General features: G+C 44.4%; 1 protein-coding gene across 1 annotated transcript in view; it reads left to right on the top strand.

Moving 5' to 3' along the window:
- Positions 1–20,175, top strand: part of ace (angiotensin I converting enzyme (peptidyl-dipeptidase A) 1) — a 162,640-nt gene extending 142,465 nt beyond the window's left edge. Inside the window, exons 22-25 of the mRNA XM_060848532.1 lie at positions 4,912–5,010; positions 6,027–6,149; positions 11,005–11,186; positions 17,417–20,175. Of these exons, the coding sequence (XP_060704515.1) occupies positions 4,912–5,010; positions 6,027–6,149; positions 11,005–11,186; positions 17,417–17,664 (652 nt within the window). The 3' untranslated portion in view covers positions 17,665–20,175. The remainder of the gene's footprint in view (positions 1–4,911; positions 5,011–6,026; positions 6,150–11,004; positions 11,187–17,416) is intronic.
- The last annotated feature ends 243 nt before the right edge of the window (positions 20,176–20,418 follow it).

Raw genomic sequence — 20,418 nt, forward strand, 5'->3', positions numbered from 1 at the left:
GAGACTGTGAATAACGGAGGGAGAAAGAGAGACTGAGAGTAACAGGAAGGGTGAAAGAGCCAGAGAGAAACAACAGAGGAGAGAGAGAGAGAGGGATTATGACTAAGACAGGAGGGAGAGATAGCAGCAGGAGCGAGAGAGAAAGAGAGAGAGTGAGGCAGAGAAACATTCACTGTGAATAAAAGAGAGAGGAAAGCGTGAGAAAGACAGAAAGAGAGAGATTATTAGCAAGAGACAGAGTATGTGAGTAGGACATCTCTTTAGTAATCAGAGTCAACAAACCTGGTCTAAGTTTAAATGTAGCTTGGTAGTTAACTGTCGATGACCATCTAACTTATATATTCTCCGTGGCAATGTTTCCACCAACTAGTGTTTACCTGAGAACCGATCAGCAGTCTCCTCTCATGCAATGCAATATATGTTTGCACTTTTCCCTTCCCCAAATCATCCTTCAGGCCATCCCAGACATTCCATTTCCCTTCATCCAATTCCCCTTGGGCCTGCAGGGCTCCACTGACTCCTCCAGTCTTCCATGGAGAACGTCTCCGCCGCACCCCTCCCCACTCCCTGCCCCCCCCCACCCACCTCCACCCCCCCCTCCCCTCCCCCCCATCCATGAAGCGCTACCTTCTATTCGGGATTCCTGGTGCACACACAGTGCCAGACTCCCTACAACTCACTGCAGGCTCAGTGTCCCTCTGGATTGATCCCTACCTGCCCTTGGCTCCTGTAACTCCCAGTCCTCAGGACCGTGAACAGTTTCCTGGGCAAGGGCACCATGAGCGACTCAGAAACCTGGGATTTAGGGGACTGGAAGGTGCCATTTGGCCCTTTGCATTCCCTCTGTCTCTCTGAATAAGAAAAGCACTTAGAGCCCTCCCTCATGTTCTCTCCGTAACAATGTGTATTATTTCTTTCTAAACGGCCATCTAGTTCCATTTCTGAACACTTTCACAGAATATTCAGTGTTTTCTCATTACATTTTGTTTTCTCCTCTTGCTCTGTCTGTATTTTCACTTTCTCACTGTGTGTATTTTCTTACCCTCTGCATGACTTGCGTTCTCGCTGTTTCTTTTACTCATCGTTTTAATTTATGGTGACATTCCTTCTCTCCCCTCCCAATCTCTAATAATGTCTTCCCTTTCTTTCTGTGTTTGTATTACAGATTTCCCTCATCCCTTTGTGTGCATCTGTGACCCTTGCTCTCTATCCTCATCTCTCTCTGTCTCTCTCTATTGATTTGTGGTTCTTTGGTCTGTGTTTGTAGCTGTGGATCCTTTTCCATTCTGAGCTCTGTTTTACTTATTACTGGCTTGATGATGATTGCAACTGGATCTACAAAACAAATGCTTTCTAAATCTCTCCAACTAGGCAGAACAGCTGAGCTTCACAACATAAGACTTTCAGCACTAAGTGTGTTACTTTTGAAGTTTAGTAACAAATCAAGTTTCAGTTTTCAAACAAATGACATTCTCTCTGCAACATTAAACAGGAAGGCTGGAGTTTTCCATTTCTGCACATGTGCCTGTTTGATCTTCCACCCATTAATGTTATAGATCGCCTGGTGCAGAGGGAGCATTTAGGGCAAATGGTGGTTTGGTTATCTGGCTGATGACCCACAATGTGTTACTTTCATTAGACTTCAAAAATGTATATTTTTCATGACCATTATCTCTAGGTGATGGCCTAGTGGTATTATTGCTGGAATGTTCATGCACAGACCCAGCAAATGTCCCGAGGACTTGGGTTCCAATCCCACCACGACAGGTGGGAGAACTTGAATTCAATAAAAGTGAGGATTTAAGAGTCTATGATGGCCAGGAGTCCGTTGCTTGATTGTCAGAGAAAAACTCCTCTGGTTCACTAATGTCCTTTAGGGAAGGAAACTGCCATCCTTACCTGGCCTGGCCTACATGTGACTCCAGACCCACAGCAATGTGCTTGACTCTCAAATGTCCTCTGGGCAATTAGAGATGGGCAATAAATGCTGGCCCAGTCAGTGATGCCCTCTAACCCCTGAGTAAATTTAAAAAAGCAGTATCCAACAACCTTCTCCAGCTATAATGGATGGTCAAGGGGATCTTGGAATCTCCTTTGGGAAACAGTGTCATTGTGTGAGGCTAACTCGAGGGTGGCACTTTGTGAGTTGAAATGTTTACCAAGGCCTAAGCAAATTACTCACAAATACAACAGCAATACTCTTCAAATGACACTCGTTGACTGGGTAGAGCTTTGAGATGTCCCCAGGATAAGACAGATGCTATGGGGGATCTTTCTTCTGTGAGGTATTCAGTAAAAGGATTCACAAGTTGCAGTATGTAGGAGACCATACCTACACACAGCAAGGAGAGTGAGGATCCAGGGATGCTGCCTGACCTGCACGACGCTCTCAACCCCCAAGATCCAAGCCTGAGAATGTCACTGCCATGATCAGCCTGTGTCAGGGCTGAATGCTGCCCTAACCTGTCAGGGGCACACACCCTATCCCCATCACTGTTCCCAACCTCACCCCATTTCCTGGTCCTCCCCCTCCCCCTACTCCCAAGTTCAACACCCATTTATCAGTGCTGGCAGGAGAGTGCTGCCTCCTCCTGGTGCTGCTGCCCTCTCATGCCCCTCGAGTCCTATGCTACCTAAGATTAGATTGGATTAGATTCCCTACAGTGTGGAAACAGGCCCTTCGGCCCAACAAGTCCACACTGACCCTCCAAAGGGTAACCCACCCAGACCCATTCCCCTCTGACTTGTCGATAGACAAATATCAATGGTAGACATGGCAAGAGAGGACTTTGAGCAGTTTACCCCTTCACTGGCCCAGAAAGTCCCAGGCCAAACCAGACCACAAAAAGCCCACTCCAGACCCAGTTCTGAGACCACTCCAAAGAATCTGGGATGTTTTATCACTCTGCCTGGACACCATCACAGACAGTCAGTTCCACCACCTCCCCCCACCACCTTAAACATTCACTCCTTGTCCTCCTGCAGAGGAGTGACAGCAGTGTGGATAAAAGACCCCCTCCTCCCCAAGGCAATTCTGAATTTTCAACAGCCTCCTCACCTATACCGTGCAGGACTATGAGACCACTATTATCCCCATTCCCCTTCAAGTCACACAACACCATGCCTTGGAAATATATCATTGGGCTCTCACTGACACTGGGTAAAATTCCTACAGCTCCCACCCTAACAACATATTCAGAGTCGAAAGTGTGTTGCTGGAAAAGCACAGCAGGTCAGGCAGCATCTATGCCCAAAATGTTGACTCTCCTGCTCCTCAGATGCTGCCTGACTGGCTGTGTTTTTCCAGCACCACACACTTCGACTCTGATCTCCAGCATCTGCAGTCCACACTTTCTCCAAACAACATGTTCGATCTACTCACTCAAACACCTAAAGGTGGAGAATAAATGCTAGTCTACTCAGTGATGCTGACATCACAAGAATCATTTACTGAAAATGGCCTCTACTGTCAAGTAGAGACCTCCCCATAAACCAGCCATCACAATCACAGCCAGGCCCCGGCACAAGCCAAACATTCTCCTCTTTGTAAACTGCATTTTATTTACTGACCTCCCAAGTCCACTAAAATCCAAAAGAATTTGCAAAGGCAAGGACTGATTAGGGATAGTCAGCATGGCTTTGTGCGTGGGAAATCATGTCTCGCAAACTTGATTGAGTTTTTTGAAGAAGTAACAAAGAGGATTGATGAGGGCAGAGCAGTAGATGTGATCTATATGGATTTCAGTAAGGTGTTCGACAAGGTTCCCCATGGGAGATTGGTTAGCAAGGTTAGATCTCATGGAATACAGGGAGAACTAGCCATTGGGATACAGAACTGGCTCAAAGGTAGAAGACAGAGGGTGGTGGTGGAGAGTTGCTTTTCAGACTGGAGGTTTGTGACCAGTGGAGTGCCACAAGGATCGATGCTGGGTCCTCTACTTTTCGTTATTTATATAAATGATTTGGATGTGAGCTTAAGAGGTACTCTTAGTAAGTTTGCAAATGTCACCAAAATTGGAGGTGTAGTGGACAGCGAAAAAGGTTACCTCTGAGTACAACAGGATCTTGACCAGATGGGCCAATGGGCTGAAAAGTGGCAGATGGAGTTTAATTCAGATAAATGCGAGGTGCTGCATTTTGGAAAAGCAAATCTTAGCAGGACTTTTCCACTTAATAGTAAGGTCCTAGGGAGTGCTGCTGAACAAAGAGACCTTGGTGTGCAGGTTCATAGCTCCTTGAAAGTGGAGTTGCAGGTACATAGAGTAGTGAAGAAGGGGTTTGGTATGCTTTCCTTTATTGGTCAGAGTATTGAGTACAGGAGTTGGGAGGTCATGTTGCGGCTGTACAGGACATTGGTTAGGCCACAATTGGAATATTGTGTGAAATTCTGGTTCCTTCCTATTGGAAAGATGTTGTGAAACTTGAAAGTGTTCAGAAAATATTTACAAGTATGTTGGATGATTTGAGCTTTAGGGAGAGGCTGAACGGGCTGGGGCTGTTTTCCCAGGAGCGTCGAAGGCTGAGGGGTGACTTTATAGAGGTTTATAAAATCATGAGGGGCCTGGAAAGGAGAGAGAAAAGATTGAAAAGAGACCTAAGGGGCAACCTTTTCACACAGAGGGTGGTACGTGTATGGAATGAGCTGCCAGAGGAAGTGGTGGAGGCTGATACAATTATAGCATTTAAAAGGCACCTGGATGGGTAGATGAATAGGAAGGGTTTGGAGGGATATGGGCCAAGTGCTGGTAAATGGGACGAGATTGGGTTGGGATATCTGGTTGGCATGGACGAATTGGACTGAAGGGTCTGTTTCCATGCTGTACATCTCTATGACTCTATGTCAGCGTGAGGTTTGAGTACAGCGTGCAGACCGAGCCATTGTCCAGCTTATCTTGTACCTCTCTTCTGCAGATTAAAATATCAGGGAGTCTGTCCTCCTGTTGCTCGATCAGAGGAAGATTTTGATCCTGGTGCAAAATTCCACATTCCTTCGAGTGTACCTTATGTCAGGTATGTCTTTGATTCTGACTTTTCCGTGGTTCAGTTTCTGTCACTACACTTGGAGAATTGTTCAATTATCACTAATAAACAGAATGGACAACCCATTCAGAAATGACCTGGATCCTCCTGCAATTGAAGATTGCCTGACACTGTAGCGCAGGGAGAGAAAAATGGTGTGCTTTGATTTAATTTTCTCTGACCATTTGCATTTGTTATTTTGCAAAACATGAAACCTCCCAAACTGAGGCAGAGAGAGGCTGCCAACAGCTCCCATGATGTCATCAAGAACAGAAAGATCATTCTTTTAAGTCAAGGAAATTTGACAAAACAAATTCAGAAACCGTGCCCATTGTTACTTGATTTGGAATGTAACTTGAGGCAAAAGCCAAGGTCAGGTGAGGATGAGCAATGCTAACACAGAGGCAATTCATTGATATTCAAAAACACACTCTTAACAACCAAGGCTACAAATTTGATCTATACTCGTTGATTGATCTGAGAAAAGTCTCTCTTTTCACAGTCAGCTCTGGGTAACAAGAGAGCCAGGGAAGGGGATAACATTCGAGACTGTGGATAGTGGGTCTAGTATAGATTGAAGGTACTTTTAGCAGTACAGATTGATGGGCCAAAGGGCCTTTTCTGTATCTTATGATTCTATGATTGCCAGAGCATTAGATGGGCCAGTTTGGCAGAGGCGATCAGAGAAGGGTTACATAAAATAATTGACACTTGGTGGATCTCAATCTTGAGATCATTCTCGCTCTCGTGTCTCACTCAGTGAATGGCACCGTTACCTTCACTCAGTTGCAATGCTTTACAATGTGTAAGCAAACACAGCAGTATTATGTTTCAACACTGTTTGTGCTGGCTATCCAAAATTAGAAATAAAATATTGGAAATGATGACAGATCTAGCAGAGAGAAACAGAGTTTCAGATCGATGAACATCCAGCAGAACCCTAATTCCTGAATTAGTCAATGTAAATGCCACCTTTGAGCTCGAATTCTGTGCTTTACTCTTCTCAGGTATTTTGTGAGCTTCATCATCCAGTTCCAGTTTCACGAGAGCCTTTGTAAAGCAGCTGGTGAAACAGAACCTCTGTACAAATGTGATATCTACAAGTCACAAGCTGCAGGAAAACTCATCGGGTAAGAACTATTACAGTTCCTTTGTAACTCGGAAGAATTCTAACTAGCTGCCCTAAACCTCAAACAGAACACTCAGAACAAAGAGGAAATACTCAAGGAAACATGGCCAAAGTTCACCTTCTATCATTCTGATATAATATCGCCATAAAGGACTTATTGACTTATTACATTCCTCAATCCCTGTCAGTGAATCTACAATGGAACCGGAAGTGACACTTTACAGAAAAGTGGGGAGAATATAAAAAGTGCGGGATTGAAACTAGAAAGGAAATGAGGGTAGAAAAGAGAGGACAAGACAGAGTATCGACAAGCAAAGGTCAGGTGAACCCAGAAATGTTTTCAGTTACATTAAGAGAAAGTCAATAATTAAGGAAAGAAAAGAGACCATGAAAAAGTTTTGTAGATTAGATTACTTACACAGTGTGGAAACAGACCCTTCAGCCCATCAAGCCCACACCGACCCACCGAAGCACAACCCACCCCCCTTCATCTAACACTATGGGCAATTTAGCATGGCCAATTCACCTAACCTGCACATTTTTGGACTGTGGGAGGAAACCGGAGCAAACCCACACAAACATAGGGAGAATTGCACATTCCTAACCTGCAATCTTCTTCCTGACCTCTCCGCCCCCACCCCCACTCTGGCCTATCACCCTCACCTTAACCTCCTTCCACCTATCGCATTTCCAACGCCCCTCCCCCAAGTCCCTCCTCTCTACCTTTTATTTTAGCCTGCTTGGCACACTCTCCTCATTCCTGAAGAAGGGCTTATGCCTGAAACGTCAATTCTCCCGCTCCTTGGATGCTGCCTGACCTGCTGCGCTTTTCCAGCAACACATTTTCAGCTCTGATCTCTAGCAACTGCAGACCTCACTTTCTCCTCAAGGGTATACAAGCCCAGTTGCTCCAACCTTTCAGCACAAGGTAGTCCTGCCATTCCAGGAATTATGCTGCACTCCCTCAATAGCCAGAATGTCTTTCCTCAAATTTGGAGACCAGAACTGCACACAATACTCCAGGTGTGGTCTCACCAGGGCCCTGTACAGCTGCAGAAGAACTTCTTTGCTTCTATACTCAATCCCTCTTGTTATGAATGCCAGTATGCTATTAGCCTTCTTCACTACCTGCTGTACCTGCATGCTTGCCTTCATTGGCTGGTGTACAAGAACACCCAGTCTCTCTGTACTGCCCCTTTACCTAAATTGATTCCATTTAGGTAGTAATCGGCCTATTAGCGATGGACAGGGTGGTTTTGTGTGGTGGAGGTTATGCTTCACTAACTTGATTGAGATTTTTGAGGAGGTGATGAAGATGATTGATGACAGAAAGGTGGTTGATGGTGTGGGAACTTGTGCCTGGAGTCGGAGGAGGTAGGGCAGGTCCTTAATAAATATTTTGATTCAGCATTCACTAGTGACAGGAACTTTGTCATTTCTGAGGACAGTGTGAAATGGATTGATACACTTAAACAGATCGATGTTAAGAAGGAGGATGTGCTGGAAATTTTGAAAAACGTAAGGAGAGACAAATCTCCTGGGCCAGACGATATGTACCCAAGGTTACTGCAGGAAGCAAGAGAAAGGATTGCTGCCCATTCTAAGTGATTAAAGACTTAACAGCAATCTAGGTTTGTTCAATACATCACATCAGTTGTATGATACTTTGATCTTTTACTATAAATTCTGTGTGCTATGATCCTGCCCCACAGCTCCCTGATGAAGGAGCAGCATTCCAAAAACTTGTACTTCCAAATAAACCTGTTGGACTATAGCCTGATGTTGTGTGATTTTTATGTTTGTCCACACCAGTAAAACACCAGCACCTCCACATCAAAGGTCCCTCATGGCAGACTGGTACAAAAGGTGAAGTCACATGGTATCAGGGGTGAGCTGGCAAGGTGGATACAGAATTGGTTCAGTCATAGGAGACCGAGGGTAGTGGTGGAAGGATGCTTTACAAATGGAACATCAGGTAATGTTCCCCAGGGATCAGTGCTGGGACCTCTGCTGTTCATGGTCTACATCAATGATTTGGAGGAAAACATGGCTGGTCTCATTAGTAAGGGTAAAAAATGAGGTCTGCAGATGCTGGAGATCACAGCTGAAAATGTGTTGCTGGTTAAAGCACAGCAGGTTAGGCAGCATCCAAGGAATAGGAAATTCAACGTTTCGGGCATAAGCCCTTCATCAGGCTTATGCCCGAAACGTCGAATTTCCTGTTCCTTGGATGCTGCCTAACCTGCTGTGCTTTAACCAGCAACACATTTTCAGCTGTGATCTCCAGCATCTGCAGACCTCATTTTTTACCCGAAGGTTTTAACCTACTGCGAATCCTCTTGCAAGGATGCCTTCCTTGAAGAAGCTCTCTTCCTCCATTCCTGATGAAGGGCTTATGCCCGAAACGTCAAATTTCCTGTTCCTTGGATGCTGCCTAATCTGCTGTGCTTTAACCAGCAACACATTTTCAGCTGGTCTCATTAGTAAGTTTGCTAAGATGATATAAAGATTGGTGGAGTTGCGGATAGTGAGGAGGATTGTCAGAGGATACGGCAGGATGTAGATCAGAGATGTGGACAGAAATATGGCAGGTGGAGTTTAGTCTGGACAAATTTGAGGTGATGCACTCTGGAAGGTCAAGGCAGATCCCTTAGGAATATTATATGCAGAGGGATCTGGGTGCGCAGGTCCACAGATCGCTGAAAATGGTGTTGGAAGGTGAGGTAGTAAAAAAGGCCTATGGCATGCTTGCCTTCACTGGAAGGGGCATTGGGTACATGGATAAACAAGTTACATTGCAGCTTTATATATCTTTAGTTAGGGCACACTTGGAATATGGTGTAAGTTCTGGTCACCACACTACCAGAAGGATGTAAATGCTTTGGAGAGGGTACAGAAAAGGTTTACCAGAATTGTGCCTGGTATGGGGGATTTTAGTTATGAAGAAAGGTTGGATAGACTGGGTTTGTTTTCACTGGAACGCAGGAGGTTGAGGGGCGACCTGATAGAAGTTTACAAGATTGTGAATTGCATGGATAGAGTGGAAAATATGAGGTTTGTTTCCAGAGTTGAAGGGTCATTGCTAGGGGATACAGGTTCAAGGTGCAAGGGGATGGGGGGAGTTTAAAAGATATATGCAAGGCAACGTTTTCACACAAAGGATGGTGTGTGTCTGGAACGCGCTGTCAGAGGAGGTGGTGGAAGCAGACACAATAGCAGCACCTGGATGAATACATCAACAGGAAAGGAATAGAAGGATACGGATGCTGTAAGTGGAGACAGTTTTATTATGGAAAGGAAAAATGTGTTGGGACAGGCTGGGAGGGCCGAAGGGCCTGTTCCTGTGCTGCATTGCTCTTTGTTCTTTTTATGGGAATGATTCTTATTGTATGTGTCTTCCCAAAAACTCAATGGATAAAATTTGGGTGGCACGGTGACTCAGTGGTTAGCTCTGCTGCCTCACAGCGCTTGAGGCCCAGGTTTGATTCCACCCTTGGGTGACTCTCTGTGTGGAGTTTGCACAGTCTTCCTGTGTCTGTATGGGTTTCCTCCAAGTGCTCCAGTCTCCTCCTACAGTACAAAGCTGTACAGATTGAGTGGATTAACCATGGGAAATACAGGGTAAGGGTGTGGGTCTGGATGGGCTGCTGTTAAGAGGGTGGGGATGGACTTGATGGGACGAATGGCCTACTTCCACACTGTAAGAGTTCTATTCTAAATACTGGGTTGGGCTGAAGAGCTCAGTTTTGAGTTGGCACAGCCAGTGGCCTCTTTCAGTGATGTAAAATGTCTCGGAGGAAAGCCGAGATAGAGAATTTGGGGAATTCCTTCCTCTTTCTTCCACAAAACCCTGCGCTCTGTACACGTCCTGTCCCAAATAACTCACTTACTTTATCCCAAAATGTGATCTTCTGGAGGAATTCTATCTATTTTTGAACAAACTGCTGCTACTTCCAGTGAAGGGAATATGTTCTATCAATTGATCATTCAGTCTCTGATGTAATAGCCTTGATATTTTAAGCTCCCCTGGCCCTGCCCCAAGAAACAAGCAGGAATGGTTTGGATAAGGAGTTAAAATTAGAAAAAGATTAAAATCTTGTCTCTGATCCATGACATTCCTGACTGTTGTGATGTTAACGGGGATAATTCACCTACCAGGGTGGACTCACCAGATCTTTCCTGCACCCCACATCCACTCAAAAAAAATCATGTGTTTGAATATTCCCACTTTAGGAAGACTCTGTATCCTTTGGGATTATTGTTCTGGACAAGGTGAAACAGATCATCATAGTCAGCATCTTGAATTGCATTCAGATACGTTATCATTAAGTGAAAGCAGTGGATATGAATCTATAATATTTATAATTGGCCTTCTCATTCAGTTACCACATTACATCCTGGAGGAAGTGAGGAACCACATTGCTCAAGGCACAGATCATTCATTCAACATCTACCCTTCTCCCAAAACATTTTTTTTCAAAAATATACTCTATTTGTTACATTTGTAAAAGTATTTTGTAAAATATATCAATTTGAATATTATAAAGTCAACTTGGGCAGCATGTTCCATTGGATATGTTTTGAATACACTTAATCTTTACAACTGACCTTCCATGTCAGGTCTATCCCAAATAATACTATCTATGGTAAGTTACTTTTATATTAATGGAGAATCCACCTCTCTCTCTTCCTCCTGCTTTAAGATGCTCCTACCTTTAGACCATCTGCCATAATATCCCTTTTTGTGGCTTAGTGTCTAAATTTGCATCATAGTGCTCCTGTCGAGCAACTCGGAATGTTTTAATATATGGAAGGCACAATGCAAACAGAAGTTGTTGTTGTCACTTCCATCTCAGGGATGCCATGAAACTGGGGAGTAGCAAGCCGTGGCCTGAAGCAATGAAGATGATCACAGGGAACTCCAGAATGTCTGCTTCTTCCCTCCTCAAATACTTCCAGCCGCTGACAGAATGGCTCACTGAAGAGAATAAGAAGCAACAGGAGACCCTCGGGTGGCCCGATTATGACTGGACTCCAGGTCAGTACAACATTATCTCCAGGTAAATATAGCCATCCTTTAATATCCAAGCTGGTTCGTTCAGGTGTGCTGTTGGGCGGCATGTCTTCACTCAAAGGGTGGTGGAAATCTAAAACTTGTCCCCCAAAAGATTTCAAAACTGAGATTTAGATATTTTTGTCAGATTTAAAGCATTAATGAGTCAAACCAGGTTAATGGAATTAAGACCCAGAGGGTGGTGTGTGTGTATGGAATGAGCTGGTGGTGGAGGCTGGTACAATTACAACATTTAAAAGGCATCTGGATGGGTATATGAAGAGGAAGGGTTTAGAAGGAGATGGGCCAAGGGGACTAAATTAGGTTAAGATATCTGGTCAGCACGGATGAGTTGATCTGAAGGGTATGTTTCTGTGCTGTACATCTCTATGAGTCTCCATGGATCAGTCATCATTGAACTGACGGCTTTTGACAGGTCAAATGGTCTCCTTCTCCTTCTCTGTCCCTATGCAGCTGATGATACGGATAACAGTAAATTATCACCAACAATTGCTCCTTTGAAGTCACTAAGTCTGTTACCACTGACTGTTTTGGATGTGATTAGATTGACACTGCTAACATATGGAATAATGACCAGGGAAAGGATTCATATGTTTAGTCTGAGCAGCAGTGATTAGAGTCATAGAGTCATAGAGATGTACAGCATGGAAACAGACCCTTCGGTCCAACACATCCATGCCAACCAGATATCCAAAACTAATCTAGTCCCATTTGCCAGCACCCGACCCATATCCCTCTAAACTCATCCTATCCATATACCCATCCAGATGCTTTTTAAATGCTGTAATTGTACCAGCCTCCACCACTTCCTCTGGCAACTCGTTCCACACACGCACCACCCTCTGCATGAAAAAGTTGCCCCTTAGGTCCTTTCCCCTCTCACTCTAAACCTATGGCCTCTAGTTCTGGACTCCCCCACGCCAGGGAAAATACTTTGTCTATTCCCGTGTCTGCATGGGTTTCCTCCGGGTGCTCCGGTTTCCTCCCACAGTCCAAAGATGTGCGGGTCAGGTGAATTGGCCATGCTAAATTGCCCGTAGTGTTGGGTAAGGGGTAAATGGAGCGGTATGGGTGGGTTGCGCTTCGGCGGGTTGGTGTGGACTTGTTGGGCCGAAAGGCCTGTTTCCACACTGTAAGTAATCTAATCTAATCTAATCTATTTATCCTATCCATGCCCCTCGTGATTTTGTAAACCGCTATAAAGTCACACCTCAGCCTCTGAAGCTCCAGGGAAAACAGCCCCAGCCTGTTCAGCCTCTCCCTATAGCTCAAACGCTCCAATCCTGGCAACATCCTTGTAAATCTTTCCAGAACCCTTTCACGGAAGGAGACCATTATTGCATGCAATATTCCAACAGTGGCCTAACCAATGTTCTGTACAGCCACAACCAATCTAACCCCACCCCTGCCCACTTCTCCAAACCTGTCCAACCCCAGCCCCTGGCCGATACCCCATCCGCACCCTCCTATCTGCACCCCTCCCCATCCATCCTGTCTGCACCGCCCCAGTGCATCCCCCCGCCCTCCCCATTCTCCCCTCCCTCCAATGCAGCCAGACTGGACACCAACAGTAAGACTACTGTTGCCTTTGGCGGGTGAGTCTCCAAATAGCACGCACACGGACAGACGCACACGCACAGGCACAGATGCACACACACAGATGCACACGCACACAGACACAGACGCACACGCACAGGCACACAGACGCACACGCACAGGCACACACACACATTTTTACTGCAATGTTTTTACAAGTTCCACCTTTGCCCTGTACAGGACAACATTGGAGAGATTATCTGGGGAAGGGGGATTCAGGGTACACCCTAGAGAGAGAGAGAGCGGGCAGTCAGTCATCTGGGGACCGTGCCTGCACTCCCATCAATGTCCAGGTTTCAGGAAGCTGGGTTCATTTTTAATCAGTGTAAACAAAAGAAGTGATCAGTATTGGAAACACCTCCTTCATGTAATGTTTCTGTTGGGACCTTGAGATCTCCTTTGATTAATCCGAAATTCAGATAATTGATATTCGGATAATTGAGGTTCCTCGATATAAACGATTTATACTTGAGCGTCAGAGGTTTAATCTGTAAGTTCACAGACAATATAAAAATTGGTGGGATGGTAAATAGTGAGGAAGATAGCCTTGGACTATGAGAGGACGTAGAGTCAAGAGTGTGGCGCTGGAAAAGTACAGCAGGTCAGGCAGCATCCGAGGAGCAGGAGAATCGATGTTTCGGATGTTGGGTTGGTCAATGGGAAATATATTTCAATCGGATAAATGTGGGGCAATGTATTCAAGATTAGATTGCTTACAGTGTGGAAACAGGCCCTTCGGCCCAACAAGTCCGCACCAACCCAGGCCCATTCCCCTACATTTACCCTTCACCTAACACTATGGGCAATTTAGCATGGCCAATTCACCTGACCTGCATGTTTTTGGACTGTGGGAGGAAACCGGAGCACCCGGAGGAAACCCACGCAGTCACGGGGAGGACGTGCAAACTCCACACAGAGAGTCGCCTGAGGAGGGAATTGAACCCAGGTCTCTGGCGCTATGAGGCAGCAGTGCTAACCACTGTGCCACCATGCCACCCACACAAACAAGACAGGGAATTTGGGTGCAATAAGGGTCAGAGGGGCCTTGATATGTATGGACACTGGTCTCTTCAGGTAGCGGGGGCAGGTGGATAAAATGGTGAAGAAGGCATATGGTATAGTTGCCTTGATTAGGCAGGGCATAGAGTTTAAGAGCAAGGAAGTAATGCTGGAACTGTACAAAATGCTAGTTAGGCCACAGCTGGACTACTGTGAGCAGTTCTGGAATCCAAATTATCGGAGGATGTGATAACACTGGAGAGGGTGCAGAGGAGATTTGCCAGGATGTTGCCTGGGCTGGAGAGTTTCAGTTCTGAAGAGGGATAGACAGACTGGGTTGTTTTCCTTAAAGCAGAGAAAACAGAGAGAGGACATGATTGAGATGGATAAAATGATGAGGGGCAGAGAGAGGGTAGAGAGGAAGGAACATTATCCCTTGATGGAGTGCTCCATGACCAGGGACAGAAATTAAATACAAGAAGCAAAAGGTTTAGAGGAGATATGAGGAAAAGGTCTTCCACCCAAAGGGTGATGGGATTCTCTAACTCAACACCGACTGGGTGATCGTTTTACTGAGCACCTTCAGTCTGTACGCAATCAGGTCCCGAACCTTCCTATGGCTTGCCACTTCAACACCCAATCCTGCTCCCATACCCACATGTCTGACCTTGGCAATGTTCCAGAGAAGCTCAATGCAAACTGGGGGAACAGCATCTCATCTTCCAACTAGGCCCGTTACAGCCTGCCGGACTCAACACTGAATTCAACAACTTCAGATGATTTTATTTCATAGGACATCGAACAGTACAGCACAGAACAGGCCCTTCAGCCCACGATGTTGTGCCGACCACTGATCCTCATGGATGCACCCTCACATTTCTGTGACCATATGCATGTCCAGGAGTCTCTTAAATGTCCCCAATGACCCTGCTCCTACAACTGCTGCTGGCAACACATTCCATGCTCTCTCAACTCTCTGTGTAAAGAACCCGCCTCTGACATCCCCTCTATACTTTCCTCCAACCAGCTTAAAACTATGACCCCTTGTGTCAGTCATTTCTGCCCTGGGAAATAGTCTTTGGCTATCGACTCTATCTATGCCTCTCATTATCTTGTATACCTCAATTAGGTCCCCTCTCCTCCTCCTTTTCTCCAATGAAAAAAGTCCAAGCTCAGTCAACCTCTCTTCATAAGATAAGCCCTCCAGGCAGCATCCTGGTAAACCTCCTCTGAACCTCTCCAAAGCATCCACATCTTTCCTATAATAGGGCGACCAGAACTGGACGCAGTATTCCATGTGCAGTCTAACCAAAGTTTTATAGAGCTGCAACAAGGTCTCATGACTGTTAAACTCAATCCCCCTGTTAATGAAAGCCAAAACACCATATGCTTTCTTGACAACTTTGTCCACTTGGGTGGCCATTTTAAGGGATCTATGTACCTGCACACCAAGATCCCTCTGTTCCTCCACACTGCCAAGAATCCTAAGTTTAATCCTGTACTCAGCTTTCAAATTCGACCTTCCAAAATGCATCACCTCACATTTATCCAGGTTGAACTCCATCTGCCACCTCTCAGCCCATCTCTGCATCCTGTCAATGTCCCGCTGCAGCCTACAACAGCCTCTATACTGTCAACCACACCTCCAACCTTTGCGTCATCTGCAAACTTGCTGATCCATCCTTCAATCCCCTCATCCAAATCATTAATAAAAATTACAAACAGTAGAGGCCCAAGGACAGAGCCCTGTGGAACACCACTCACCACAGACTTCCAGGCAGAATATTTTCCTTCTACTACCACTCGCTGTCTTCTGTTGGCCAGCCAATTCTGTATCCAGACAGCTAAGTTCCCCTGTATCCCATCCTCCTGACCTTCTGAATGAGCCTACCATGGGGAACCTTATCAAATGCCTTGCTGAAGTCCACATACATCACATCCACAGCTCGACCCTCATCAACTTTTCTAGTCACATCCTCAAAGAACCCGATAAGGTTTGTGAGGCATGACCTGTCCCTCACAAAGCCGTGCTGACTGCATTTAATCAAGCCATGCTCTCCCAGATGGTCATAAATCCTATCCCTCAGAATCCTTTCTAACACCTTGCAGATGACAGACGTGAAACTTACAGGTCTGTAATTGCCGGGGATTTCCCTATTTCCTTTCTTGAAGAGAGGAATTACATTTGCCTCTCTCCAGTCCTCAGGTATGACTCCAGTGGAGAGCGAGGATGAAAAGATCTTCGCAAGTGGCGAAGCAATTACATTTCTCGTTTCCCAAAGCAGCCGAGGACAAATCTGGTCCGGGCCTGGCGACTTGTCAATCTTAATGTTTGACAAAACTTTCAGCACATCAGCTTCCTCTATCTCTATCCATTCCAGCATGCACGCCTGCTCTTCAAAGGTTTCATTCACAACAAAGTTCATTTCTTTCGTAAAGACAGAAGCAAAAAACTCATTTAGGGCTTTCCTTTCTCCTCAGACTCCACACATAAATTCCCTATGCTATCCCTGATCGGCCCTACTCTTTCTTTGACCAGCCTCTTATTCCTCACATAAGTGTAAAATACCTTTGTGTTCTCCCTAATCCGTTCTGCCGAGCCTTTCTCGTGCCCCCTCCTGGCATTTATTTTTAACATTTTTTTTTCACTGTTCTTGATTGTCTCTCTCTCTCTCTCGCTCCCCACTCTCTAATCACTTTTTTCCTCTCCTCTTCCCCCTTTGCTACCCTTCTCTGCTGTTTTCCATTTTGCCTCTGCTTCACCCCTCCCCCCTCCCCCCCCCCCCCCCCCCCCCCCCCCCCCCCCCCATGTATTTTGTCACATAGCCCTGGCTTCAGCCTTGGTCACTCACAGCTCCTAATAATCTCTCTATGTACTGTTATTATCACCTCTTTATTGCTACCTTTGCTTCTGGAGCCACGACTCTCAGCCTCGTATAAATACCTCCCTATTTCTCCCATTTTTTTTTAAGCTTTGACAAAGGGTCAGTTAAACTCGAAATGTCAGCTCTTTTCTCTCCTTACAGATGCTGCGAGACCTGCTGAAATTTTCCAGCATTTTCTCTTTTGGTTTCAGATCCCAGCATCGGCAGTAATTTGCTTTTATTAAGACAGTGTTCTTTTTCACTCAGAACCTAAAAATCATTTCAGCGATTGAGTGACAGTTTTTAGACTGGGCTAGATTTATTTTTGTAAGGCTAGGGGGATAGGAATTGTCTTTTTGTCTTATGTCTTGTCCTCATTTCCAATGGTTAGCTCATGGGACTTCGGATACTTATAGTGGTTTGACATTGCTTGCTGCAGGACAGATGATCAGGGAACTGTCCTGCTCTGATCAGCTGCTTGTTGGAAAGATTTACAGGCTGTGTTATAAATACATCAAGCCTGGACCCATAAATCCTGGAATGGGACTCAAACCTGACCCACTCGTTATAAGAGTTCTGGTTGTAAACCAATATAGGATCAAAGGAACAATAAAGATCAGTCACGTTCTGATAGAAAATGGGCCAAATGATCTCCTTCTATTCAAATATTTACTGTATTCATATCATTGTTATGCTGATCAGAATACAAATTAACTTTCACACATTCCTTTTCAGCTCTTTCTTCAGTGGAACCTCCAGCGCCGACTACTCCAGCCCCCACTGTTGAGGGAAATCCAGTGCCTGTTCCAAAAAGCAAAGTGGATTTTCTGGGGTTACGTTTATCTCCAGAGCAGGCTAAAGCAGGCCAGTGGATCCTGCTAGTACTGGCCCTGATCCTGGCTATAGCAGTCATTGCCCTCACCGTGAAAACATTTTTAAGAAATAAACAGCACAAATCAACATCTGAACTTGAACTGAAATAAAAAACGAATCTCATCAGGTCAGAGTTCTTTCACTATGCAAAAACAAAACAATAATTCAACACTCAATTTATATTTGTAAATCTGCTGTAAGAATGTTTAATTAATCTCTTGGGTTGGGTAGTCCTAATACTTCGAACACTTCAGTGATGACTAGACATTTGATGCAGGGACGTGAAATAATATATTAAAGCGTTCGCTTGTGTAATTTGCTGTAACTTTTGAATGTGAAAATAATGTAAATTCGATCAGTATCAGGTTATATTGTTGAGATTCCAAGACAGCAAACTACTGTTCCATAGTATCCTTCTTCTCTGGATGTTGTTGCAATCCTGAGCCCAGCTGCTTTTAAAAAAAGCGACCATATCTAACGGCAGTAGAAATGCGACCATATCTGACTGCAGTGAAAATGCGACCATATCTAACTGCGGTGAAAATGCGACCATATCTAACTGCAATGCAAATGCGACTGTATCTGACTGCATTGAAAATGCAACAATATCTGATTGCAGTGAAAATGCGATTATATCTGACTGCAGTGAAAATGTGACCATATCTAACTGCAGTGAAAATGCGACCATATATGACTGCAGTGGAAATGTGAGCATATCTAACTGCAGTGAAAATGCGACCATATATGACTGCAGTGGAAATGTGAGCATATCTGATTGCAGTGAAAATGCGACCATATATAACTGCAGTGAAAATGCGACCACATCTGATCGCAGTGAAAATGCGACCATATCTAACTACAATGAAAGTACGACCATATCTAACTGCAGTGAAAATGCGATCATATCTAACTGCAGTGAAAATGCGACCATATCTAATTGCAGTGAAAATGCGATCATATCTGACTGCAGTGAAAATGCAACCATATATAACTGCAGTGAAAATGCGACCATATCTAATGCAGTGAAAATGCGATCATATCTGACTGCAGTGAAAATGCGACCATATCTAACTGCAGTGAAAATGTGACCATATCTGACTGCAGTGGAAATGTGACCACATCTGATTGCAGTGAAAATGTGACCATATCTGACTGCAGTGGAAATGTGACCACATCTGATTGCAGTGAAAATGCAACCATATCTGACTGCAGTGGGAAGGTGATTATATATAACTGCAGTGAAAATGCGACAACATTTAACTGCAGTGAAAATGCGACCATATCTGATTGCAGTGAAAATGCAACTATATCTAACTGCAGTGAAAATGCGACCATATCTGACTGCAGTGGGAAGGTGATTATATATAACTGCAGTGAAAATGCGACCGTATCTGACTGCAATGGGAAGGTGATTATATATAACTGCAGTGAAAATGCGACAACATTTAACTGCAGTGAAAATGCGACCATATCTGATTGCAACGGGAAGGTGATTATATATAACTGCAGTGAAAATACGACCGTATCTGACTGCAATGGGAAGGTGATTATATATAACTGCAGTGAAAATGCGACAACATTTAACTGCAGTGAAAATGCGACCATATCTGATTGCAGTGAAAATGCGACCATATCTGATTGCAGTGAAAATGCAACTATATCTAACTGCAGTGAAAATGCGACCATATCTGACTACAATGGGAAGGTGATTATATACAACTGCAATGAAAATGCGACAATATCTAACTGCAGTGAAAATGCGACCATATCTGACTGCAGTGAAAATGCGACCATATCTGACTGCATTGAAAATGTGACTATATCTGATTGCAGTGAAAATGCGACCATATCTAACTGCAGTGAAAATGCGACCATATCTAATTGCAGTGAAAATGCGATCATATCTGACTGCAGTGAAAATGCAACCATATCTGACTGCAATGGGAAGGTGATTATATATAACTGCAGTGAAAATGTGACCATATCTGACTGCAACGGGAAGGTGATTATATATAACTGCAGTGAAAATGCGACCGTATCTGACTGCAATGGAAAGGTGATTATATATAACTGCAGTGAAAATGTGACAACATTTAACTGCAGTGAAAATGCGACCATATCTGATTGCAGTGAAAATGCGACCATATCTGATTGCAGTGAAAATGCAACTATATCTAACTGCAGTGAAAATGCGACCATATCTGACTGCAACGGGAAGGTGATTATATATAACTGCAGTGAAAATGCGACAACATTTAACTGCAGTGAAAATGCGACCATATCTGATTGCAGTGAAAATGCAACTATATCTAACTGCAGTGAAAATGCGACCATATCTGACTGCAGTGGGAAGGTGATTATATATAACTGCAGTGAAAATGCGACCGTATCTGACTGCAATGGGAAGGTGATTATATATAACAGCAGTGAAAATGCGACCATATCTAATTGCAGTGAAAATGCGATCATATCTGACTGCAGTGAAAATGCAACCATATATAACTGCAGTGAAAATGCGACCATATCTAATGCAGTGAAAATGCGATCATATCTGACTGCAGTGAAAATGCGACCATATCTAACTGCAGTGAAAATGTGACCATATCTGACTGCAGTGGAAATGTGACCACATCTGATTGCAGTGAAAATGCAACCATATCTGACTGCAGTGGGAAGGTGATTATATATAACTGCAGTGAAAATGCGACAACATTTAACTGCAGTGAAAATGCGACCATATCTGATTGCAGTGAAAATGCAACTATATCTAACTGCAGTGAAAATGCGACCATATCTGACTGCAGTGGGAAGGTGATTATATATAACTGCAGTGAAAATGCGACCGTATCTGACTGCAATGGGAA

This window comes from Hemiscyllium ocellatum, chromosome 32, assembly GCF_020745735.1.
Source record: "Hemiscyllium ocellatum isolate sHemOce1 chromosome 32, sHemOce1.pat.X.cur, whole genome shotgun sequence".
In the NCBI taxonomy this organism is placed as follows: Eukaryota; Metazoa; Chordata; class Chondrichthyes; order Orectolobiformes; family Hemiscylliidae; genus Hemiscyllium; species Hemiscyllium ocellatum.